Raw genomic sequence first — 22793 nt, forward strand, 5'->3', positions numbered from 1 at the left:
TTTTTCTTCATCACACGTGAGGAGGTCTGCTGTATTCACAACGCATGTCACTCTCCTGCTCAGATCACACAGTAAAAGATCTTTCCAAACCTTCAAATTGGAAACACCACAAACTTTTGAAGACTGGGGACTTTTTTAGGGAAGTCAAGCTTTTAAACAATAGTTCTCAGAATTATTCTACTTTACAAGAATTCTGCTGTTCTTTTTCCCCTAGATGCACATATAGACCTGGGGAAGACACCAGGAGTTTTTCCTTGATCATAGTGCCTGCTTTAGATTGCTCTCTGATGGTTTTTCATGTTTTAGTCTACTCAATGGCAAAAAACAATAGTCCAACCTACTTCATGGCTAAACAACCACAATCTACCAACTTCACCGGAGCAGAGAAATTCTAAGTAACTACCATCCATAGTCATTTAGAAAGAGGTTCTGGAGGTCTGTTGCATGGAATTACACTATCCCAGCATTTTCTGTGAAAGTATTGCATTTACATTACATTTACCACAAAATTTTAGTTAAGTTGTAGCTTTACTAAAAGCATTTCATTTCCATGTGCTTCAAAGACAACTTTTGAGTGAGCAAAAATGCACAGTGCCAATGTAACTGAAAAATGCTGTCAGTAAATTACCAAATGTTTGATAGAAATGTTATTTAAGAGCACTTCAAAAACTTGAAGCAAACGAGGGTCTAGCCTGGCACCATCTCCTAAGGAGCCGCACATCTCTGGCGTTTTGGAACACCAACATCGACAGAGCGCCTGGGTGGCCACATGAAGTTGCAGCTTTACATTTGTAGTATTTATTTTCCATAATTTCTTGGAATGCAGTTCATAGTTTAACACAGAAGCCTTTCCAATCTTTAAGTTTTCACTGTGTGGTGTCATTTCACCTCTTTAACAAGAGACAACTTTTGGCCAATTAAGCCTTTTATTAAAAAGGTTATGTAAATGAGAACATTAATATTACAATAACATTAATAATCCTTCCCTAACCTTACATTAACTATAACACACCTAGGAGATTTATAAATAAAATCTATGCACTCTATCCTTCCTACATTGCCTGCTTCCATGTCTCAACATCTCTAAACATCTGGCTTATACAAACCAAATTGTAACAGATATTGCAGACATTAACTATACAGAATGTATAGAGGTTATTTTAAAATCCTAATTTTAAAAAATAAAGTTAGTAAATTTGAAACTTCTGTCTAAACATATTATAGTCTATTAAAATCATTTAAACAGGATTGTGTTAAAGGTAAAATGAGAAAAAGCCTTCGGGTTGTACTAAGTGACTCTTGGACTACATGATGTAGTAGTTATTTGCTACATCTTTTAACAACAACTGAAGGACTTCCACAAATAATAAATTTGAAATGATCAATCTTTGGCAGGGGTGCAGAGATGGAATTTTGTGTTAACAGTTTGTGCTTTTCTTTAAGACTGACCAATTCTGACAATTTTCATATAAAGTAACTATTACTATATGGCATCCTAACATATATGCAGTATCAAGGACAAGTCTAAAAGAACCTTTTGAAGCTTACTTCTTCCCATTTAGCCCAAATTGTATAAAACAACCATTACATTGTTGACGCAATCAAGAAGCATTTGAATAAAAACTGCAGAGAAATCAGAAGCTCCAGTCTACGTTGGAGTAAAATGGGATGTGATGTCCACAGCAGTTCAGATGATGTCTCGATAACTTACTCCACCTGGCTCTTCTTAAAACAAACTTCGAAAGCTGGTTAACTTTATCATTTGCTTGCAAAGCAAATGTGTATGTTGCAGGCATCTAACAATGAGTAAATCAGTTACAGCAACCCACGGTAATTTTCAGAGCTGCAGATTAACCAGTTAAGCAGCATATGTTTGCATAGAGCAATGATCTATTCAAGGTCTGAGGATGAAGTTCCAGGACTGTCTAAACCAGTCTCCCCATCCCCTAATCAAAAATCTCCACCACTCCTTTGACTCAGCAGCGATGCCTTTCTCATCCTGAGCGAGCCAGTTTAGGGAGCTGAACTGGACAGGTCTTTTCCAATTTTCATTTTTGGCCACTTAGCTCCTTATACCTGATCACTGCAGGGTGAGATAGTAAAATAATCAGTGGAGAGGCAGCAGAAAGAATACAGCAACTGAGATAGACCAGTTAGATGCATGGCGAATTATTCCTGTGAAAACTTAGGTTTTTTCCAAACTTGGAAAAACTGGGGGTGGAGAGGGGGATGGTAGAGGACACAGAAAAACACAAAACCCCCAAAACCAGAAAGAACTTCTTTCTTTTACTTTATCAATACAACTTCATTTGAAAAGAAGATGTATCAAGTCTTCGGAACTGATTGTTTCTGGTCATACTAATAAGTCTATTTAAGCACAAAAAATATTTTCATAACTCTAAGAAAAACATACTAAGCAGACTATCAATAGCTATTAGTTTATCCACAGAAAATGTTTTGCATTTTGTTGGGTTATGGTTCACATCCAAGCGCACAGAAAGATGTCTCAAGAGCTAAACACTCCCTACATACTTTAAAGAGTCATCTAGTAAGTTCATCCTTTATTTCCTGACAAACAAGAAAAAACAAAAAAAAGGCAAAATGTCAAAATAGTGAATATTTATATAATTAAATATAAACTGTTCAAATGGGAATATAGTACCTTCTTTTGCTTAGGAAACTGAGCAGAAAATTTAGAGAGAAAGAAAAAGAGAAAGGTAATTTGTAAGAAAGTCATATTTATATACTGCCCAAGGGTCACATTCAGCTGTAAATTAACACACATAGCCATATCAACAAGTATATACCTTGGGAAGAGATTAATCATAAACTGTTGTCATTTATATAATTCTATTTTAAATTAATCCATCCTCCATAGAGGAAATGGTAGCATCATTTCACCTCTTCAAATAGCTTTTCTTTCTCAATTCTTTTTAAGACAACGGTCATGACTCCTCTCAAAAGTGTTGTTTGGATTTATATTAAGTAATTCGAAAGAATGTTTACCCTGAGTTTCACGTATCTGCACTGCCAACTTGGAAACATCTTCTGCCTCTCCCCTTCGAAAACCACCCTGAAAGCAACCGAACAACAGTTTTCCTCAATTTTCTAACCCCGTTCTGCAGACAAGCCATAGTTATTCACTTATCTTGGCTGGAGTACTGCCATCCAGTTTTACAGACATAAAGACTCCTGGAGCCTAGTCCTGCTGTACCAAACACTGCATTGTTGCTCCAGAGGCAGGCTACCCGGCTTGATACGTTGCCCTTTGGCTCCTGTGGTTGATTTAGACTTTGAGGACTGACCTTAGCATTGCACAGGAAACACCGTGTCCTTGAACTGCACCTTAAAGTATCAAGACATCGGTGAAACTCCCACCTGAAGATCCTGGTCTATAATTACATCACTCTTCAGCAAAGAGGCTTTCTACAACAGAGATGAGTTTTATCATCTCCATCTAGAAGCCTAAGCTTTTCAAAGACTGCTTCAAAAACAGGGAACGAAATTCCACACAAATTAAGGATCACAGAAAAGCTCACCAACCTCTGCAGTGGAAGGTGTATGTCCTAGTCAGATGCCGCTTATTTGCTACAAGATTTGTCTCCAAATGTCACAGGCGAGGAAATCAGCATAACAGCTTATGGAACAGCAAATATAGTTCCCCAAACCAAAGAGCCTGCAGGAGCTCTGAGGGCAGTCACACAAACCTGAGACAAACTGCAGTTTTCTTCTCTTATGTCGAGCTCAATTTTCAAATGCACTTCATAACACTGAAGTGTGTTCCTTCAAACACATTTGAGGTTTGTTGCAGAAAGTTTCTCCTGCATACAATGAGGAGGCTGGCAGCTACCACAATTACTTATAAAATAGACGGTTAGGGAATACAGTGATTTATCTCAAAATTTAAAAATATATTTATTCTTTAAAGATGGCCTGTGTGTGTGTGGAGAGCACGGGGTAAAAAAGAGGTAACAGCTGGTTATTACTTGACAGTTTGGGTTGAAACTGCTTTTCAAAGACTAGCGTAATAAAGGTAGCACAACTCAAATTAAGATGAGCAAAATATATAGAAAACTAACGTAATTTTCACTAAATGCTTGGCAAAATGTGATGAACAGGACAGAACATCTGTCTGCCAATACTACCTGATTAAACTTGCTGAAAAGCCCAGAAGAAAGAAAAGATAGGTAATGTATTTCCTCACTAAAAATATTGAAGAAAGAAAAGATAGGTAATGTATTTCCTCACTAAAAATATTGAAAAAATAATTTTATTATTATTTCCAGTGTTCCATATTTATTTCTGTCAAAGCGGATTAATAACTCAGAAAATAAACAATTACTTAAATAATCATAGGGGATATGAAGAGTAACACAGTTTTGTAACTACTCGAGTTACACATGGGAAACAAATCTCTGGCAAAAATTCCTATTCAGTACTATAAAGAAATATTAAATTCCAGGTACACATACATATATACATAACCACATACACTGTTATCTCCCACCAAGAATCTCAAAGAAAAATCAGGCAGTACCATGGAAAACATCAAACGTCTTTAAAATACATCCCCTTCAGAGAAGCAAAAGTTATATCAACCTGTTCATACATAAAGATGCGATAAGTCAGTAATTTTAATTCTGTGATTTTCATCACAGTGACAGTTATTCCAGTTATACTCCAGTTCAAGTTTCACACCAATATTCTAGCAACAGAACAAAACATCTGGAGTCTGGGGGAAAAAAAAGATCACTGGGCCCAGGATGTCTGCCTTTTCCTCTTCCTCCAATTATTTCTGCATACAACACACAACACTCACTCCAAAACCACAACGAAATACCTGAGAAAAAGAGGTGGTATTGCACAGAAATAAGTTGAATGTATTACCAAATTACTCAGTGTATTACTAAATTTCACATAAAGTAAACTGTTTTGCTTCAAAGCAGTAATGACTAAGCTCACAGCACTACATGCTAACAAAACACACATTCAAATGATAGGTCTAAAATGTCAGGAATCCATTTAAACAAAACATATTTTTATTAGGAAACAGACTTCATTTGTTAGTCTCAGCTGAAATGGCTCCACGTTGCTCTAAGATGAGAAGAAAGATTAAAATGAAGTGGGTACAACAAATATCTTACATATAAAAGAGATGTCCAAAAAAAAAAAAAAAAAATTACACAGTCCCTGGCGACAATCACCAAATCCACAGTCTTCTGGACTAAAAGAGCTTCATGTCTAATTCAGGGCCCACAAGCAGTCCTACCCACTTAATTGCATCTATTAAATGTTTTAAGCTAAACATGCATGTAAGTGCTTGTGGAACTCCACCCTAATAGTTCTTCTGAAAAACTCCCTCCCCCCCAAAGTGCCTTTCAAAAAACACTGAGGAATCCATCTCCCTAGGATCCATTTCACTTTCATGATTTGTTAAATAATAATAATAAAAAACCAACAACTAATCCAGCTGTTTAATCTCTTCATCCTGGGGAAAGGAATATATAATAAAAGCAAGATATGAGAGAACATACAAACACCCAAAGAAACACCTCACTGTGACAGAGCAATTCGTTTCACCTTTTTTTATAAACAGACATTAAATTCATACGTTTGGGAAATCCACAGTATAACAATACAGATTTTGGATTTGCTGTATTTGATTTTCCACATTAGGAGTGTCAAAAAAGGAACTTTTATGAAAATAAGTGACTAATATCATCCCCTTGGATACATACTTCTCTGAAAGAAAATTCCCTTCAGCATGTCTGACCAGGAGATCCAGTATCTACAGAAAGTGATCCCGTCACTGTTCCTGCACTTTAATGGTGAAAAAAACCCAAATCTGTACCACCATCAATCTGTTTTGTTACCAAAACAGGTCTCTGAATTGCTCAGTATGAAGGGAACAAATTGAACACAAAACTGACTATGGTGACACTGCAAGTGTCTATTCCCTCCATAAATCATACTTGACATAGTTTTGTAAGATTTTCAGCCGGAGAATCAAGAATACCAATTCCAGTCGTAACTCCAGTAAACTATTGACCTATGCCTTCACATGAATCTCATGAACAAGGCCAAGTGCAAGATCCTGCACCTGGGTCGGGGCAACCCCTGGTATCAATAGAGGCTGGGAAATGAAGGGATGGAGAGCAGCCCTGCAGAGAAGGACTTTGAGTACTGGCAGATGAAAGACTGGACATGAGCCGGCCATGTGTGCTGGCAGCTCAGAAGGCCAATTGTATCCTGGGCTGCATCACAAGGAGTGTGGCCAGCAGGTGATTCTGCCCCTCTGCTCCACTCTGGTGAGACCCCACCTGGAGTCCTGTGTCCAGCTCTGGAGCCCTCAGTGCAGGACAGACATGGATCTGTTGGAGAGGGGCCAGAGAAGGCCATAAAAATGATCAGAGGGTTGGAACAGCTCTGCTGTGAGGACAGGCTGAGAGTGTTGGTGTTGTTCAGCCTGGAGAAGAGAAGGCTCCAGGGAGACCTGATTGTGGCTTTTCAATACCTAAAGAGGATCTATAAGAAAGACAGAGAGAGACTTCTCACCAGCATCTGTAGTGGCAGGACAAGAAGCAACATTTTTAAACGAAAAGAGGGTAGATTTAGATTGGCCATAAGAATAAATTTTTTACAGCAATGGTGGTGAGGCACTGGCACAGGCTGCCCAGAGGAGCTATGGACGCCTCATCCTTGGAAGCGTTCCAGGCCGGGTTGGACGGGGCTTTGAGCAACCTGGTCTAGTGGAAAATGTCCTTGTCTATAGCCAGGGAGTTGGACAACGTGACTTTAAAGGTCTCTTCCAACACAAACCATTCTGCGATTCTGAAAGACTTCTGTCACCAGCACTGAATCAATAATCAGCTATTTCCTTTAGAATCTGCAAATGGTATCCACCACTAAAAATGCTTTTTTCTTTTACCAACTGTAAAACTAAAGCTTTATGTTCTGTGGAACCTTCAGAACAATTTTACCTGCGATAAACATATCCAGCTCCCCATCAACAACCAAGAAGTAACCCCTTTTTTTCTTTAAATTTAAACAATCTTGATTCAATGGAACGTTACTGATGTAGTAGATGATGTTGCGCTTGTGTAAGAATATGAAATTGGAAAACGCTGCATAAGGTTAAAGCCAAATTAGTATTTGTACAATTTAATTCAGTCGGGTATCAAAGCAGGCTGCACTGCTATCAATCTGCTTTGTGCCAGTGTAACATAACATGCATATTACAGATGGAGCAATAGCAACATGGCACTAAGAACAATTTCCAAATAAGCACTGGCAGCTAAGACCTCAAATTAGTCATTTTGGCATTTCGTATGCTGATGGATTCCACTATTTTCATCTATTTGCAGAAGAAAATATGAGCTAGTATTCATCTTTAAAACAAGCTTGTTTGTTTAGACACAGTCCTGTCATTTCCTAAAACAGAGAGAAAAAAACAACAGATTAAAGCAACTGACTACAATACAAAAAATAGGTTTAAGTTACCTCAATTCAAACATAGACAAGTACTAATAGGAATTGGTCTTTTACAAGTTTCTTTAAAAAAATAAAAATCCAGCTTTTGCAATTTTCTCTGTGCACAGGCTAGTGAGATGGTGTGCTATTGCCCCATTACTTTCTAATATAGGTCTGAATGTGATGGCAGAACTTATTTCACTCTTTCATTCTAATTCTTTTTTCTTCTAAGTTTATATTAGTATATTCTAGCTGAATTGAAGTTCTCTGCAATTTTGAACATAGCTACGGTATCTTGCACAGCAGCACACAGAGCTTTGTTCTTGTCCCCAAGCTCCCTTCAAAATTTCATTACCAACATTGTGGTAGGACACACAGATGATGACCTGCATTCAAAAAAAGTAGGCGGCATATTTTAATTAATAAGCACACCATTAATTTGAAACCTAGATCTTTGAGGAAAGGAGCTATACTGAAATGTCATAGTGGTAGTTACCATTGTGTTCTGCAAATCTGCCAGGATTAACCAAGAAAATTATTCAGGTTAGTCTTAATCCAGAGCAGTTACTCAAGTCAATTCACAACACACCAGCACAAACATTTGTGTCACCATCAAGGTGGTGCCCCATGGGAGCAGGTGGAGCTACTTCTTTAACTGATAGTCAAACTATTTGTGGAACTCTGTTAGCCATTTGTTTTTAAATGGATCCATATAACTAAGGGAGACAGACACAGGTTAAAACGTTTCTGAGATCACACAGGTTCAGTTTCTCATACTGAAAAACTTCTGTCTTCCTCAGATTTCTTAACATTTATTGTTCTATTATTAGAAGCTGCTTGGTATCTCCCTCCAACACTGTATGTTTTTATCAGTTCAGTTACAAACTCTTGGAAGATAAATATATTTTTGTTAAATATAAAAAAACTTGAATCTGACTATCCTCAGTGACTGAAGCCCTTAAATTAATACAAAATTAAACATACTTAAAAAAAAAAAATCTAGACTATTAAAGAATAGCCCAGAAAATCTTATTTCAATTATCGAGACCATCATGTCTATTCTTCCTCTGAACAGGCTACTTCTAAGGCAGAAAAGCCAAGATGGGTCCATTAATAATAATTTTTGTACATACAAGCCCCTAGGAATGCATGTCTAACCTCTGCTGTGCCCACCTTTTTAAAAATAGAAGGGTCACCTTCTTTGTTGCACCTTGGTTCAGAGCACTACACACCACCTGAAGACAGCTGGGTAGTCTCCATTACTGCTGTATTTACCCCCACGTTGCAGACCAGAGTTGTCTACACAAGGACCGAACATACCTATTTAGTAAATTCCTGTCTGCAAAAATCTCATCTCCTTCTCCAAGCCATTCAGAAACAGATACTGCATCCTACAGCATTTTAAGGTTTCCCTAATCCCCTGAATACTCACAGATCTTAAATGGATGACGACAGAGCTTATCTGAAAAGACAAAAAGACATTCTAGAGGTCTTTGTCTACAGCTGATAGAGATCTTCACAAAGGAACCCACATCCCCAGGAACTTTGGTCTCAATCTGACAATTCAGTACCTTGTCTCTTCAGAACTGTAGGACTATTTCACAGCCTTTTCAAGATAAAGCTCTTACAAGGAAGGATTCCTAGGAACTGTAAAACTTAAACCAGGTATACAAATTTTCTTCCAATAGATAACAGCTTTGCAAGGCAGTGGTATTACCTTCATACATTTGGGCAATGAAATGTTGCCTTAATCACCATGTCATTTCATAGCAGCCATGCAGCCCTGCCTTTAGTGAGACAGTTCAATTACAATTCTATCAGTATTTGCTTATATAGTGATATTTAAAAGGTCAGCTGAGACGGTGGCAGCTAAAAAAAAAAACCTTTAAAATGGAACAATATTTTTCATTTTATTTAGTTCATGTTTATTCCAACACGGTCAGTTTCCCCTTTCTGTGAAATTTTTCTTTGGAATGCAAAGAATAAAAAACCCCGTGATTGTGAAACAAAGATATGGCAAGAAAGTCAGGGCTAAGTGAATGTCCTAAGTTACTTGGGAAAACAAAGCAAAACAGATTTCAAGTTGGTCATGTTTTCATAAGTGGAAAATAGTTTTCCCATAGATAATAACTTGATATTTCCTAAAATTTCCTTAAGCTTTGGCAACAAGTGATTCTGACAGGCAAACACTGTCTTGCCTTTCCATTAGACCTGAGCAGAGCAATTCCCACAAGAGCCATCTGAATCAGTTGCTTCCTCAAGGAACCAGATTTTTCACGTTTGATGGAAAAACTGTACATTAAGATCACCAGAGGCCGACAAGGTGTATGCACTTTGCTAAATGTAGTGGGGGAGAAGAAAATTTACACATCTCTTACATGAGTTTTGCGACACACATCCTGGATGTATATGCACAAATCCAAAGGAAAGGGCCATGAGCTGACTAGGAACAGGACAGCCACACAGTGTGGCACTGCCCTGCAGCAAGCAGAGACTATTGCTGGCTGTCTACTAAAGCAGCATTTAAATCTGGGGAAACAAAGGCCTTACCGCAACAAAAAACAGTTTGTCAGCTTTGCCATACATCACTTAGGTAAGAGCATGACCCTAATGTCTCGGGCCATTCCAGACAAAGCTGTGCCCCTAATTGAGTCAGATTTCTTGTCATTCCTTACTACCCCGCACGGAAAACGTGCATATAACTAGTTACGTGCACCTCACTGTCCAAGGGAGTTCAAATACATACAAAAAAAATTATTATGGAACAGGGCTACATCCATTTACTCACAGACCAGCATTTTCTGAAAGTGAACAGAGGAATAAGACCAGATAATCGGAGTTGCATTATTTTAGATTAAAAGATCTCCTGCTGCTACTTTACTGCCTCTTGTTCTACTGAAATACCATTTCATCACAATATTTCTTAGCCTGTTCTGTCACACTGTGTCTAATGTAGTAATTAAGTCAAACCCAGCAGCATAATCAGCAATTTACACTCAAAATGAACCTTGACAGTGTTCAGGGTAAATGATGGTTCCCAAGGCCACATCTGTAGCAGATGGGACAAAACAGCAGCACCTGAGCCCCTGTGTGAGACCTCCCTACGCCATGCTGGGACTGCAGCTTGCGGAGCAGACAACCGCAGAGCAGGAATTTAACACTGGGGATGGGGCAAGACCACAGCAGGACCCTGACACTGCCTGCTTTACTGTTGGAGGTGCAAACTATAACAATATTTCGCCCTCACAACTATTTTGCATGCAACCAAACACAAAGGAAAAAAAAGCGTTCTGATCCTCTCGTGACCTGTAGGTACTTTCAGTATCAAGGACTCTATGATATTAGAGCATCCAGCATGTTTGTTTCTCCCCCCGCCCTGTTCCTTTCCATTTGAGAGGACAGCTAACCCAATAGTGGTAAGATATCATACATCAGAAAATAAATCAACACATGGTGGTAGTAAAAACAGTACAAATTCCACAATTCAGAGAACTATTTGGCATATAAAACCAAGAGCAATTCCTATGTCAGTCCAATCACATGGTAGCCTCTTGGGATATTTATGCTCTAGAAATTAAGTTTCAAATCAAAATACAACTAACAAGTTTCACCTTGGAATAAAATCTGTGTAAGACTTCTCTTCAATCCTGCTTTCTACATGCCACAAAAATACAAAACAGCTTACACATAATGCCTTTTCTCTCACCCACCCTGTTCAGCATCCACTTGATGTAATGTTGATTAACAGAAATAACTTTCATTGTACATTGCTTGGTTTTGATTTAATAAAAAAGGACTTAGATTGCAAGCATATTCAAACTTCACCAATTTACACCTAAGTCTGAAAGACACATTTTGCATCTTCCCTCCTAAATTTAGACAGTGTAATTTCAAAAAATGAATACTGTATTACCAAAGACAAGGAATACAGTCTAACCAATACATACCATACTGTATGGAAAACTTAAACTACAGTTAATATCAATATTGCCCATGGCTTTGATTCAGTGCAATAGAGTCATCTAAAATGTATCTAGGAGGGGTTTTTTAATAATGAACAATGTCACACTTCACAGAATTGGTTTTAAAGGTATGTTTTCCATTTTTAATATGGCAAATTTTGACAAAGATGTTTTCACAGGTACAGAGGGTACCACCGTTGGGACTTCTGGTACTTAAGAAACACTGCAGGGCTTACATGAAAAAAAAATACTGGTATGTCTTCTCAAAAACTGAAAAGCACTGAAATAGTTTATTTTGACACTTAAATTGCCTTTCTTCAGAGGCAGTCAACCATTAAAATACATGAAGTGATTCACACCCCATAGTGCTACTGTTCCAGGCTTCTACACGTAGAACCGTTCATCATACTGTCCATATTTAGAGGTTTTCTTCATAATCTTAACAGAAATTGTTTTCAAAACAGAGAACTAGCTGGATGTCTACAACTAAAAAGATTTGTCAGCGTAGTTTTTTTCAGGTGATGCAGCTTGTTTAGTATTACTTCAAGATTAAAATATTCCCAAAACAGAGAAATCAGTGTTTCTAGCATTTCTACTACCTTATTTGCTGCCACATTCTCATTTTGCCACCAGAATTTTTACAGCTGGAGTTTTGCTGCTCCCCACCCTCACTGGCATAAACACCATCATTTCCAGAGTCAAGACCAGCACTTCAATTCTAAGGAGATGGACAGTGGGGAAACCCATAGGTATTAAGGAACAGAAATGTAAAAAAAATAAAAAGAAGCACATTTCATCTAACTGAAGTAATTTATTGATAATAATACTGAACAGTGAACTTGTCAGCAATTAAAAAACAGGACTTAACAAAACTTAACAATCTACTAATAGGAATATTTTTTTTATCTTGAAAATGCAGTTATTTTCAGCTTTCCCCACCTCATCTATAGTTTAGCTCAGGTGTTTATAATGCCAGTATGGATGCAACTCTTAAGTTTAGCAAAATTTCTAACTACTTTGTACTCACAGAGAAAAACTTAAACATAGAATAATGTTTAAATTAACAGCAGTAGCTGAAATACAATACAGTACCTCCTTGCCACGTGAGTAATTCAAGTAGTTGTTTCCAGTCACTTTTCAAATACAACAATAAAAAAAGGGGGGGGAAGGTATGGGGGAGGCATTTCACAATCCAGGCTTATACACCCTAAAGTGGTCATTAAATTGAATAGGCCAAAAAATAAAAATTATGGCTTAATGCCTGAGTGGGCTGACTTTTACTGTTGCAGGAAGAGGTCCTGAAATGTTCACTAACAGAAACAGATAGTCCATGCATACAGCTGGCATTACAAAGGTTTTCATTATTCACTAAACCAACAGCTTCCAACACGATATTATTTCCAGCTCTTCTCCATTTTCTTGCACTAATAGAGGCAATCATTCTGTTCCTGAGGCAAGAGACTTCATAGTTATTCCATCACAGAAGTTAAAAAATTCCACAGAAAAAAGCATTCAGAAGTCAAGCAAGGTTATAAAATTGTGTAAGAAGGGACAGAAACTATACTAAGTAACCCCATAACATCTTATATCTACTTAATACACCTTGTTCCAAACGACTTTAGCGGCACATACTAGAAGTCTACCACAAGATACACTCCCCTGTAAATCAGATGGTGCTAAAAGTCTTTTACAAATAAAAACCTGTGTCCTACACATGCAACAAACGACAAGGTTGTCTCCCTAATCTTGCACTCAACATAATCAGTGCTGAACTGAAAATGGAGACCAGAACAAACCAGTTTCAGAAACCACAGGGAAAACCAGTTTAAAACTAGTTTCTGTATGAAACAGAACATTTTCACAGCATAAGCAAGCCAAATGATTGTATATCCCTCGATCAAAGTCTCCGCTATTATAGTTTTTAGAGCATAATCTCTTTGAAGATACGTAGGTACACACTACAGCGAATTTATTGATGAAGCACTCTTCAACCTGAAAAGAAAAGCACAGAGGATTAACCTGTACCACAGCAACAAACACAAACAGACTAAGTTTTCATAAAAAGTAATATCATAAAATTCATAAAAAGTAATTTCCAAGAAACACCCAAAGGTATTTCTCTATATCTACACCATACTAGGGTAAATCAACACTGTTGAGAGAGCCGTGTTTCATATTTAATCAACAACTAAGCTACAGACTTTGGACAACTACCTGTAACAGCAGTGACAGACACAAAGAACACTGACGCGTTACAGCCTTTAAATAGTAATCAAGACTTCAGTTAAACTTCAAATACCATTTGGAAAAAAAGTGTGGAACTTCAGTATTTTTTCCTTCTAGTTACTTATTTGGTAATAGTAACAGTCAGTATTACTTGTTAGGAGATTAAAAAAAAAGAAAAAAAAAAGGTATATTTGGTAAAGATTAGCTTTCCTTCCTTCATCACAGTTCAAACCTTCTTTCATGTCTGTATGTGACCTCCTCTTCATTTCCTCCTGAAGAAAAGTATAAAAAAATTCTTGTGTTTGGATGACTCACCCAAACTTTATCCTGCTTTATACAGGATCCTGTTATTCTGCACTTTAAATACAGACTAATAAAATCAGTACCCATGATTTAGAACAGCCACGAGGCAATAAAGCAACCACTCAGTTATCTGAATCCTCAAGGTTCAGAATTAAACAGTTCAACATAAATTTTGCTTGTGATAATCTTTTTTACATCACATAAGTCCATTCTAAATACGGAATTCTTTGGTAGAGATTTGCTTGTTTTGCTTCATCATCTCAATTTCATACAGTAGGAAACAAAGAAAGATTTGATAACACGCAGTGCGAGCACTAGATTAGGGTTCAGACCCTCCTGCACACCATCCTTTTTATTTACCCCTCTGTCTGTACCCTCTGAACAACACTGTCCTACTAACAAAAATGAACAATGACATGACTATGGTATTAAGGCAGCAATGCTGTGCACTAACATCAAAACCCAGTTGCCTCCATCTGGGCAGAGAGAAAACAAAAATATGATTGGTGACCATTTTCAAAAGATTTGACTTAGGTAAGATATTCAACACAAAATAAAATTAAGACAGGCATAATGAAAAACCACTTGTATGTGGCACCCAGATTGTTTTCATTCTCACGTCTACCATCTTCCAGATCCTACAACAACTGAAGCAGAGATTGAACAGGAGGGGAGTTTCACAAGCCAATAGAGAAATTCGCATCCATCCCTTCATGTGAAACAAAACTACAGAATTCCACGTTTCATAGAAAAAAAAAGACTCTTCTCTCAATAGCTGTACTGTAACCATAGCAGATGAACACAGGGAAAAAGAAAAAAAAAAAAAAGCTAAGTCCACACCATATAAGCAGCTGTTACTGATTGAGACTATCCAACCTAGTAAATTTTGGACAAAATTCACATCATCACAATCTTCCAAATATAGAGAGCCTCTGCACATTAGGGAATGGCCAAATCCTTGTTTGAAGCATACTAGCTTTAAACTTTGTTAGCAGGTAATTAATACAATGTTCCAAAATAAGGATGGAAGTGACACTTTCCCTGCACTGCAGCAGCTCAAATGTCACTGGCTGTGAAGACGCACGGCTGCTGGCAACACGGGGAATGTTCTGACATTTCACTGCTAGAGCACCAACAGCTTCATGTACAGTAGGTACGGCTTTGGAACCAAGCACTACATTCAACATTCTGTTTACATAGCGAAAGACTCATTAAAATAAGTTTATTACTAGCAAAGGCTGCCAATATAAACATAGTATTCTCATTCTTAACCAATGGGATGTACCAAGAAAAAAAGTATTTTAAATAAATTTGTTATCAGAAACATTTGGTGCTTTTCAGTATAACAGTTTAGAACAACTCTGGACACAATACAGTATCCTCCCACCCCCCCAAAAAACCCCATCCTTATGGGTTATTAAAGCGCGCACACACACACACACACACATATACATATATATACTTTTTTTAATATATTCTTTCATTGTGTAAAACTCTACTACCAAGTTTCTATCACTTTCATCCTTAAAATCCAAGGTCAGTTCCTCTGTGGCAGTGACACAATTCCAGTCATATTTCATAGATCAAACACTGGCAGAAAGTCATCAACTGATAGCTGCAGGGATTGGTTACTGTGGAAGCAGGGTTGTTGTTTTTTTTTTTTTAAATTAGTCAGCTTTTGTTATAGATTGCATTACTAGACAAATAGGCAAATGCTTTGGCATTGCTCTGCCATTAGTTGAAAACACACTTTTAAAAAACAGATTTTAATCAGCATTTGCACACATTCCCCAATGGACATAGACACTACTAATACTTGGAAAAGTGAAGAGTTCCTGAATTTTTGTTCCATCAGGTAAAAGGCAGAAGTGAACTCTGCTAATTTGATAGCATGGCTGTCTTCTTTTCCCCACCTCACCTTAAACTGACTGAACAACTAAAGGATGCTAATGACTGCAATCTGATCAATACAGGTGAAATATTGGGAGTCAACATTCCTCTTGTGAACGCACACATAAAATCTGCTTGCATCTCCTGTGTGGCAGTGAAAGTATTGAAGTTGAGCAAACTGGCTTTTTTCTTCTCTAACACTAAAAGTGAAATGCTTTAAACCTAGCATGGAATAAAACAGAATATAAGAACACGTAAAACTGTTGGAAAACAGAACTCTTCCAGTTAACTATATTGCTATATATAAATCCATCACACAGGAACAATGAACAAAAGACAATTCTGTGGCTTTAAAGCTCATCTTTTTCAACTCTGCAGTAGATGTTCTAAAATTACAGATCAAAAATAGAAAATTTATAGAAAGAGAGAGAACCTCAGAAATAACAGCACAAGAACTATAACAAAAAGGAAAAAAAATATTACTTCAAAAACAGAGAATCATTTGGCCTTTCAACTACTTACTGGACAATGAATTTCAGATCAGATCATATTAACAGCTACATTTTCAGCTCTTCCCTGTGCTTGCTGGCCCAAATTAACACAACAGACTGTTCTTACTGAATTGAAATGATGTGGCAATATATTTAGGAAAATGAGGCAATTTTCATATTAAATATGATACACTTTGAAAGCTCATAAGGTCAAAATCCTGCAAAGGGATATATGTGTGTCAGTCATTAAATACCTCGAGACCCTGTATTAACAGAGCTCAGCCTAGTGATCTGCTAAATTAGCACTCTTGGTATAAAATTGGTTACCTATCCCGTTTGATGAAATTGCTATGGACAGGTGCACCTATTGAAACAATCAGAGTCACAGCTGCATCTGCAATGCACTTTTCATTAGGAGTAAAATTCTAGGGTCTTGATGGCAAGGATCAACTTAGATGAACATCTGTTCACGTTCAAACAAATAGAGTTCACCTGTCAGCCCTATTTTAACAAATAAATAAAGAGCAACTTGGTTTTTTTTTGTTTGTTTGTTTGGGTTTTTTTTAAAGTTTTAAGGCACGTATATTCCAGTACACTTAAGCACTCTCCTGCTGATCATTTCTTAGTCCACCATGGATGCATTCCCAGCACAGCCCAGCACTGTGCTCACAATTCCACTGCTGCACCACCTAATTAACAGTTTTAACAAGTCCTTTCAAAGGCTGACACAACCATAGCAGAGCAGGTAGAAGAAACTCAACACTTCACATCTCTAGTGTAATGTCAAGGTTTAACTCAACGCAAAAATCCTTCAGCTTGCACTGAACAAGAGCAAGGGTAGACACCAGTTCCTTTCTCTAGACAAGTGCATTCGACTGCTGCTCCAGCAGAAGAAGCAGGCAGACAACTGCAGGGAGGAGGATGATAAGATTTATCAGAGCTGTTCATCACCACCATAAAACTCTAAAGTTGAGTTCAGCATGTGCTGAAGTGATACAATTACACATGGCAAGGAAGCGGAGGTCTGGATTAGTTTAACACAACCTACACTGACCTATCTGCTCTAGTTTTAGAACACATGAAGCGTTCAGCTAACACCTAACCAACACACCCTTAAGTAAAGTGTATTTCATACTATATAAAACAACTCCATTAATGCAGTAGATAGACCATATATGCAAAAGAATACACAGATGTATGTGAAAACCGCTGAGCCTTTCTTAAATGTAGCTGTCAACTAGGACCTATTCAGTAGAAATGTATTTATAGAAGGTTTTCTTATAGATCATCCAAGGTCAAATACCAGTTAGCGCTATCATCAATATGTACATGCAGTACACATAAAAATGTCACTTCATTAAATTAGCAGATGACACAAACTGGCAGAAGAGCAAACAATAAGAATGCAGTAGTTTCATGAGGTGATCTGCACAATCTGAATGTAATACACAAAACAGGTTTTCATAACCATTAATGCAATATTACATGACCAAAAAGACCAAGAGACGGTATCACAGAAAGCTGTGACAATAAAAAAGTTACTTGTCTTAGTATAAGCAACCTCACATAGGCTTTCAACATGATACAATGAGACGAAGGAGCACTCTGTGGATGAGTGAGCTGTAGTAGGCTGCAAAAAACACTTCCCTTTGTGGATGTCTTTGCTTAAACCTCTCCTGGAACAGCACATACAGCTCTAGTGTTCCCATTTCCACCTCTTTTAATCAGACCAAACACCAGAAGAAGCCTTCGAGTGCAGGCTATATCTTTGAACCACACTAATGAGTAGAAAGTCGTCTGATATATCCATTTTTTTTTAATTAACAGGAAAATGAAAATTATAAACGTGCCACACATTTTCATTTACATATTTTTAAAATTCTGGCTTCATAATTGACTACCAGGATAAACTAAATGGCGAGTTCTCCCTCTCTTAATGCCTCTGAAATGCAACGGCATGTCTTTTTCAAAGACAAATTTTAATCAAACACAAATGATTAGGCTCAACACTGGCATAAATAGACAAGTGTTAAGGCGTACAATATAGCAAAAGTCACATTATAAAATCTAATGCTCTCTCTTAAGCCCCCAAGGGAGATGGGAGGAAAATATTCAATCAATGTATTTGGCTTCACAGATTCTCCTGCTAAAGAAACAGATGGATGTGGTCAGCCATCCTGTGGTCAGGAAGGTAGACAAAGAAAAGTCTCTTCGTTTAGAGCCACTGAATAAATTATCTCCTGATAGGCAGTGGAGCTGGTATTTAAAGAAAGACAGCTTATTACCTCAGCTTTTCACATCTTTCAAATTTGCACCATGTGCTGTAGATTAACAGTTACTTTTTTGCTTTTTACAGCTTCCTAAAAATAAAGCATGCACACAAAATGCAGAATAGCAGCTGTTTATGACATTTTACAGTGTAAGGATATGAATTCCATGTTGAATTCCATTCCACATTTTTAGTTTTGGTTATGTTATTTTTGGAGGATGAAACAGTGGCATTCCAGCTAGTCTTTTTAAGACATTTTCCCTGACTCTTAGTGTCTGTTGCTGTATTTCTACTTTTAACTGAAAACACTTATGATAATTTACACTCAAAGTGAGCTGTTTAGTAAACAAGTTAATTTTGCAATTTTGAATTTTGTTTTCATACTCAAACTCCCCAGCAGAATGCCAATACAAAATGAATGTTAAATAGCATAAAGCAACAATACCAAAGCCCAAAAGGAAAAGCTTTTACAGGAAATCCGTGGCAAATTTCCTAAACAAGAATAATAAATAAATAAAGCTTAAGTTGTTCAATATTTCATACACAAACATGTAGAATACACAAGCTAGGAAATTTAATTAGCATTATATTTTACTTGCTGTTAATTTTTTAAATAATACTTACAGAGAGAGTGCAAATAGCAAAGTGATGACTTTTACCGTAAAAATATGCACTTACAATCCAGTTAACACTCTCCCATGGTTTGCTAATTTGTCCATTGTATTACATGAAGTGTTCTACATCGTAAGCGTATAAAGCATTAAAAAAAACCCCAAAAAACTAGGCAGCCCAATTTTGCAATTAGAATTTTTCTTCAGAAACATAAACAGTTTTTAGCATATCTAATCTATGTCCAAGGCAGGAGAGGCAAAAGAATAAAAGAAACACACTGTTGAGTATAAAAGCAGGGAGTGTGAAAAAGTCTACTGGGGTTAAGTATTAACCTGATGCATTTTTCAGAATGACTGTACTATTTTTAACTGCTCTTTTTTGGCCACAGGTCAAAGTTTTCCTAACAAAATACCAAAGTGAAAATGCTGGGAGCGAAGCCCAGAGGCAGCTCTCTTTGCTTTGGCCTAGGCAAAAACTTATCTGAGTCCAGTTAGATATGTAGCACCGTTTCCCACTCCCCTTCGTTGACTACTGTGGCTGTCATTATGCCTCTAAATATCTATGAGACGAGTAATACAGTACTGAAGCCTTGAGAACATTTTTCAGATGCTATAGGAAATTCCTATATTCTCCACACAGCACAGGCATACATACTGTTCAGTCAGTTCCTGTGTTTTTGGCCAAACAGAACTGAGTCATTTGAAAGCAGAAAAAAAAAAAAAAAGACTCAGTGTAAGTGCCTTGAACAACTCTTGGAAGGGCTGGGATTTTTTTTCCCCTATTTTCTGTTCCTCATAACTGGCACACATTGGAAATCTTGGGACAGACTAGAAATACAAGGTTTGAAGACTGGGAAGTTCAGTTAAAAATATATGTATATATATAATAATAGCCCTTTCCAGGATTTAGATGTTTTAAATGGGGAAATATAACTCCCTTCCCACTCCTTCCCGAGGGCACAGATTTCTTACTAAAGGAAATTATATTTCATACACTCACACAGAAAAATGGTATTTGAAACCGGAGACACACAAATCAATTTGCCCTAATGCAAAATAAACGTGACCCCACCGGACCCCCCTCCCCCGTTCCATTTCTCCCTTAGGTGTGTCCTTTTCCTGAATTATTCCCAGATCGCAATGCAAGCCCCAACTTTACCAGAGGATGGTTTTACGGGGGGCTGGGGGTGAGAAGATGGGCACTGGGTGCCTGGCAGCGAACACAAAGGCAGGTACTTTGGGAACGGACACGCTATGATTACGAAGCGCGAAAGTAAACGGTATAAACGATGCTGGGGCGGGTGGGGGGGGGGGGGGGGGAAGGCGCTTTCCTCCCCAGGTCAGATCTTTCCAGAGGCGTTTCTCACTTTCCCTGAAGTGAGTTGTACCTGGAGAGCGCTGGCTCATGCCGCAGTCCCTCCACACACACAGCCCCCGCCAGAAACAGCCCCCGGGGGCGCGGGCCCCGCCACCCCGCCCAGCCCTCCCTCAGGTGCCCGGAGCCCCTCGCCGGCGACCCGGGCAGGGGCGTGTAGCGGCGCCCCCCCACCCCCGGGGTAGGAGCCTTCGTCCTCCGCCAGGAAAGCTCCTCCAGTACGCGGGAGCCCTTTCCTTCCTTCCTTCCCCCTCCCGCCCGCCCCAGGCGAGGGCAGCGCTCCCTTTGTTACCCCGCCAAGCGCTTGCCCCAGCGGCGCGGCCCGGCCGGCCCCCTCACCAGCAGGCTCTCCACGTTGACCGGGGAGCGCGGGTCGCGGATCATGGACTCCAGCTTCCTCTGGCGGCCCTCGAGCATCCCCGCCGCCGGCTCCAGCGCCTCCGCCGTGAGGGTAGCCGCCGACATCTTCACCGCCGGCTGCTGGCTCATCCTCCGGCCCGCCTAGCGGCGGCGGGAGACCGTCCCCGCTGCCGGGGAGGAGGGGACTGAGCGGGGTCGCCCGGCGGCCGGCTCGGGGCCTAGCGCGGCGGAGAGGCCGGGGGAAGGGCGGGGGCCGCGGCGGGCCGGGCCTGGGCAGCGAGGCGGGAGCAGAGGGCAGCGCGCCGTCGTTGGCCGCCTTGCGGCTGCCCGGGCATGAAGGGCGCGGGGAAGCGGCCGCTGCTCCGCCCGGGTGCGGGGAGAGGGAGGGGAGAGGTAAGAGGGAGGGAGGGGAGAGGTAAGAGGGAGGGAGCGCTTCCCGCCGTGCCCCCGCCTCTCCCCCTGCTCGGGGCGTCCCTCAGCGGCCGCCGGCTCACTGCCCGCTCCCCGCCGCCGGCCGGGCCATGGCACGGGCTGGGCGCCCGCTCCGAGGGCGGAGGGAGACGGGGAGGGAAGGGAAGGGGGGAGCGGCTGCTACGGAGTCGGACTCGGACCACGGCTCGCTCTCCCCCGCCTCGGCTGCTGCTCGGGCGGGAGCTGCGATCCCCACCGGCCTCGTCTCGCCGCTCCCGCTCCGCGCCGCTCACTCCATGGTGCGGCCGCCGCCCGCCCGCGGCGCGTTGCTGCTGCCGCTGTGCCCGCCCCCGGCCCGGCCTCCTCCCCCGGCCCCGCGCCGCGGAGGCGGCCTCCCTTACCCACAAGGCCTCGCTGCGAGCGGCGGCGCATAGCTCAGCGCTCACTCACTGCCTAACTATAACCCTGAGCTCAGCGACCCGCGGCCGGGAGGGGAGGCCCGGGGTCGGGGCTGCCCGGCCGCGCTCAGTCCACCGCCCTCCCGCAGCACCAAGGTCACCTCTCGCTCCGTCGGCCCCCGAGGCAGCCGCTGCGGAGGGGCTCAGCGGGCTCAGCGGCCGGAGAGCGAAAGTGCTGTGTGGCGGCTGGGTGGATTTTAGCTGAAACGCCATCCTACTTTGTGTAGTGTAAAACACACCAAAAAACAAACACACCAAACAATAAACGTTTGAGAAAGCAGGTGCAAAGTGTTTCAGGTAGAGCGGCAGAGCTCAGGGCACACGGGAGAGGGAGGATGGGGAGCTGGACGGTGCGGAGCTGTGGCAGGGCAGGTGCACACCTGGTCACGCGCCCTGAGGAGGATGAACCTCCACGCGCTTGCTGGACACATCCTGCTTGGCGGGCGTTTCAAAGAGGACAGAATGTGTTCATCAGAGCAGGCCGCAGTGGGGGGAGTGCGAGATGGCTGGAGGGGATGGAGGGGACAGTCCATGGGACCATGTGGTGAGGTTGTGGCCACACTGTGGTTCCAGCAGCCCGGAGGTGCGTCCGGCATCACTGGGCAGAGTGACAGAAGCCACAAAAGTACCGTCTGCAGAGGTGGAGTGACCTCGGGAGGAAAGGTTAACATTTTAGTTTCATTGTGTTGACTTCCAGTTGATAGCTGGATGTCAGTGAGCTGATGTCAGAAAAATGGGCCAATATTTTAACTTGAAAGGAAGAGGAGAGGGAGTCGAAGAGAAGTAAATACATGAGTCACTTGCATGGTTTTGAGTGAGATCACTCTGATATTCTGAGTCAGGGCCCTGGTGCTGAACAGCCCCCAACTCAAGGGAAGGACAGGTCTGAGTAGCAACCCAAACCCCGTAACTGGATTCTGTTACACAGTGTACTGAATCAAAATCCCTTAACCTGACAGAAACATGC

At 40.5% G+C, this 22793-nt stretch overlaps 1 protein-coding gene across 3 annotated transcripts in view; it reads right to left on the bottom strand.

Annotated features, from left to right (window-relative positions):
* ROCK2 (Rho associated coiled-coil containing protein kinase 2) overlaps positions 1-21887 on the bottom strand; it is a 102992-nt gene extending 81105 nt beyond the window's left edge. Inside the window, exon 1 of one of the 3 annotated variants that reach the window (XM_082047780.1) lies at positions 20937-21887. In XM_082047780.1, coding sequence (XP_081903906.1) covers positions 20937-21086 — 150 coding nt within the window. In that variant the 5' untranslated portion in view covers positions 21087-21887. The remainder of the gene's footprint in view (positions 1-20936) is intronic. The other 2 variants (XM_082047781.1, XM_082047782.1) reach the window with 2 other exon arrangements.
* Between the last annotated feature and the right edge of the window lie 906 nt (positions 21888-22793).

The sequence above is a fragment of the Streptopelia decaocto genome, assembly GCF_964273445.1.
Source record: "Streptopelia decaocto genome assembly, chromosome: 3".
Lineage (NCBI taxonomy): Eukaryota > Metazoa > Chordata > Aves > Columbiformes > Columbidae > Streptopelia > Streptopelia decaocto.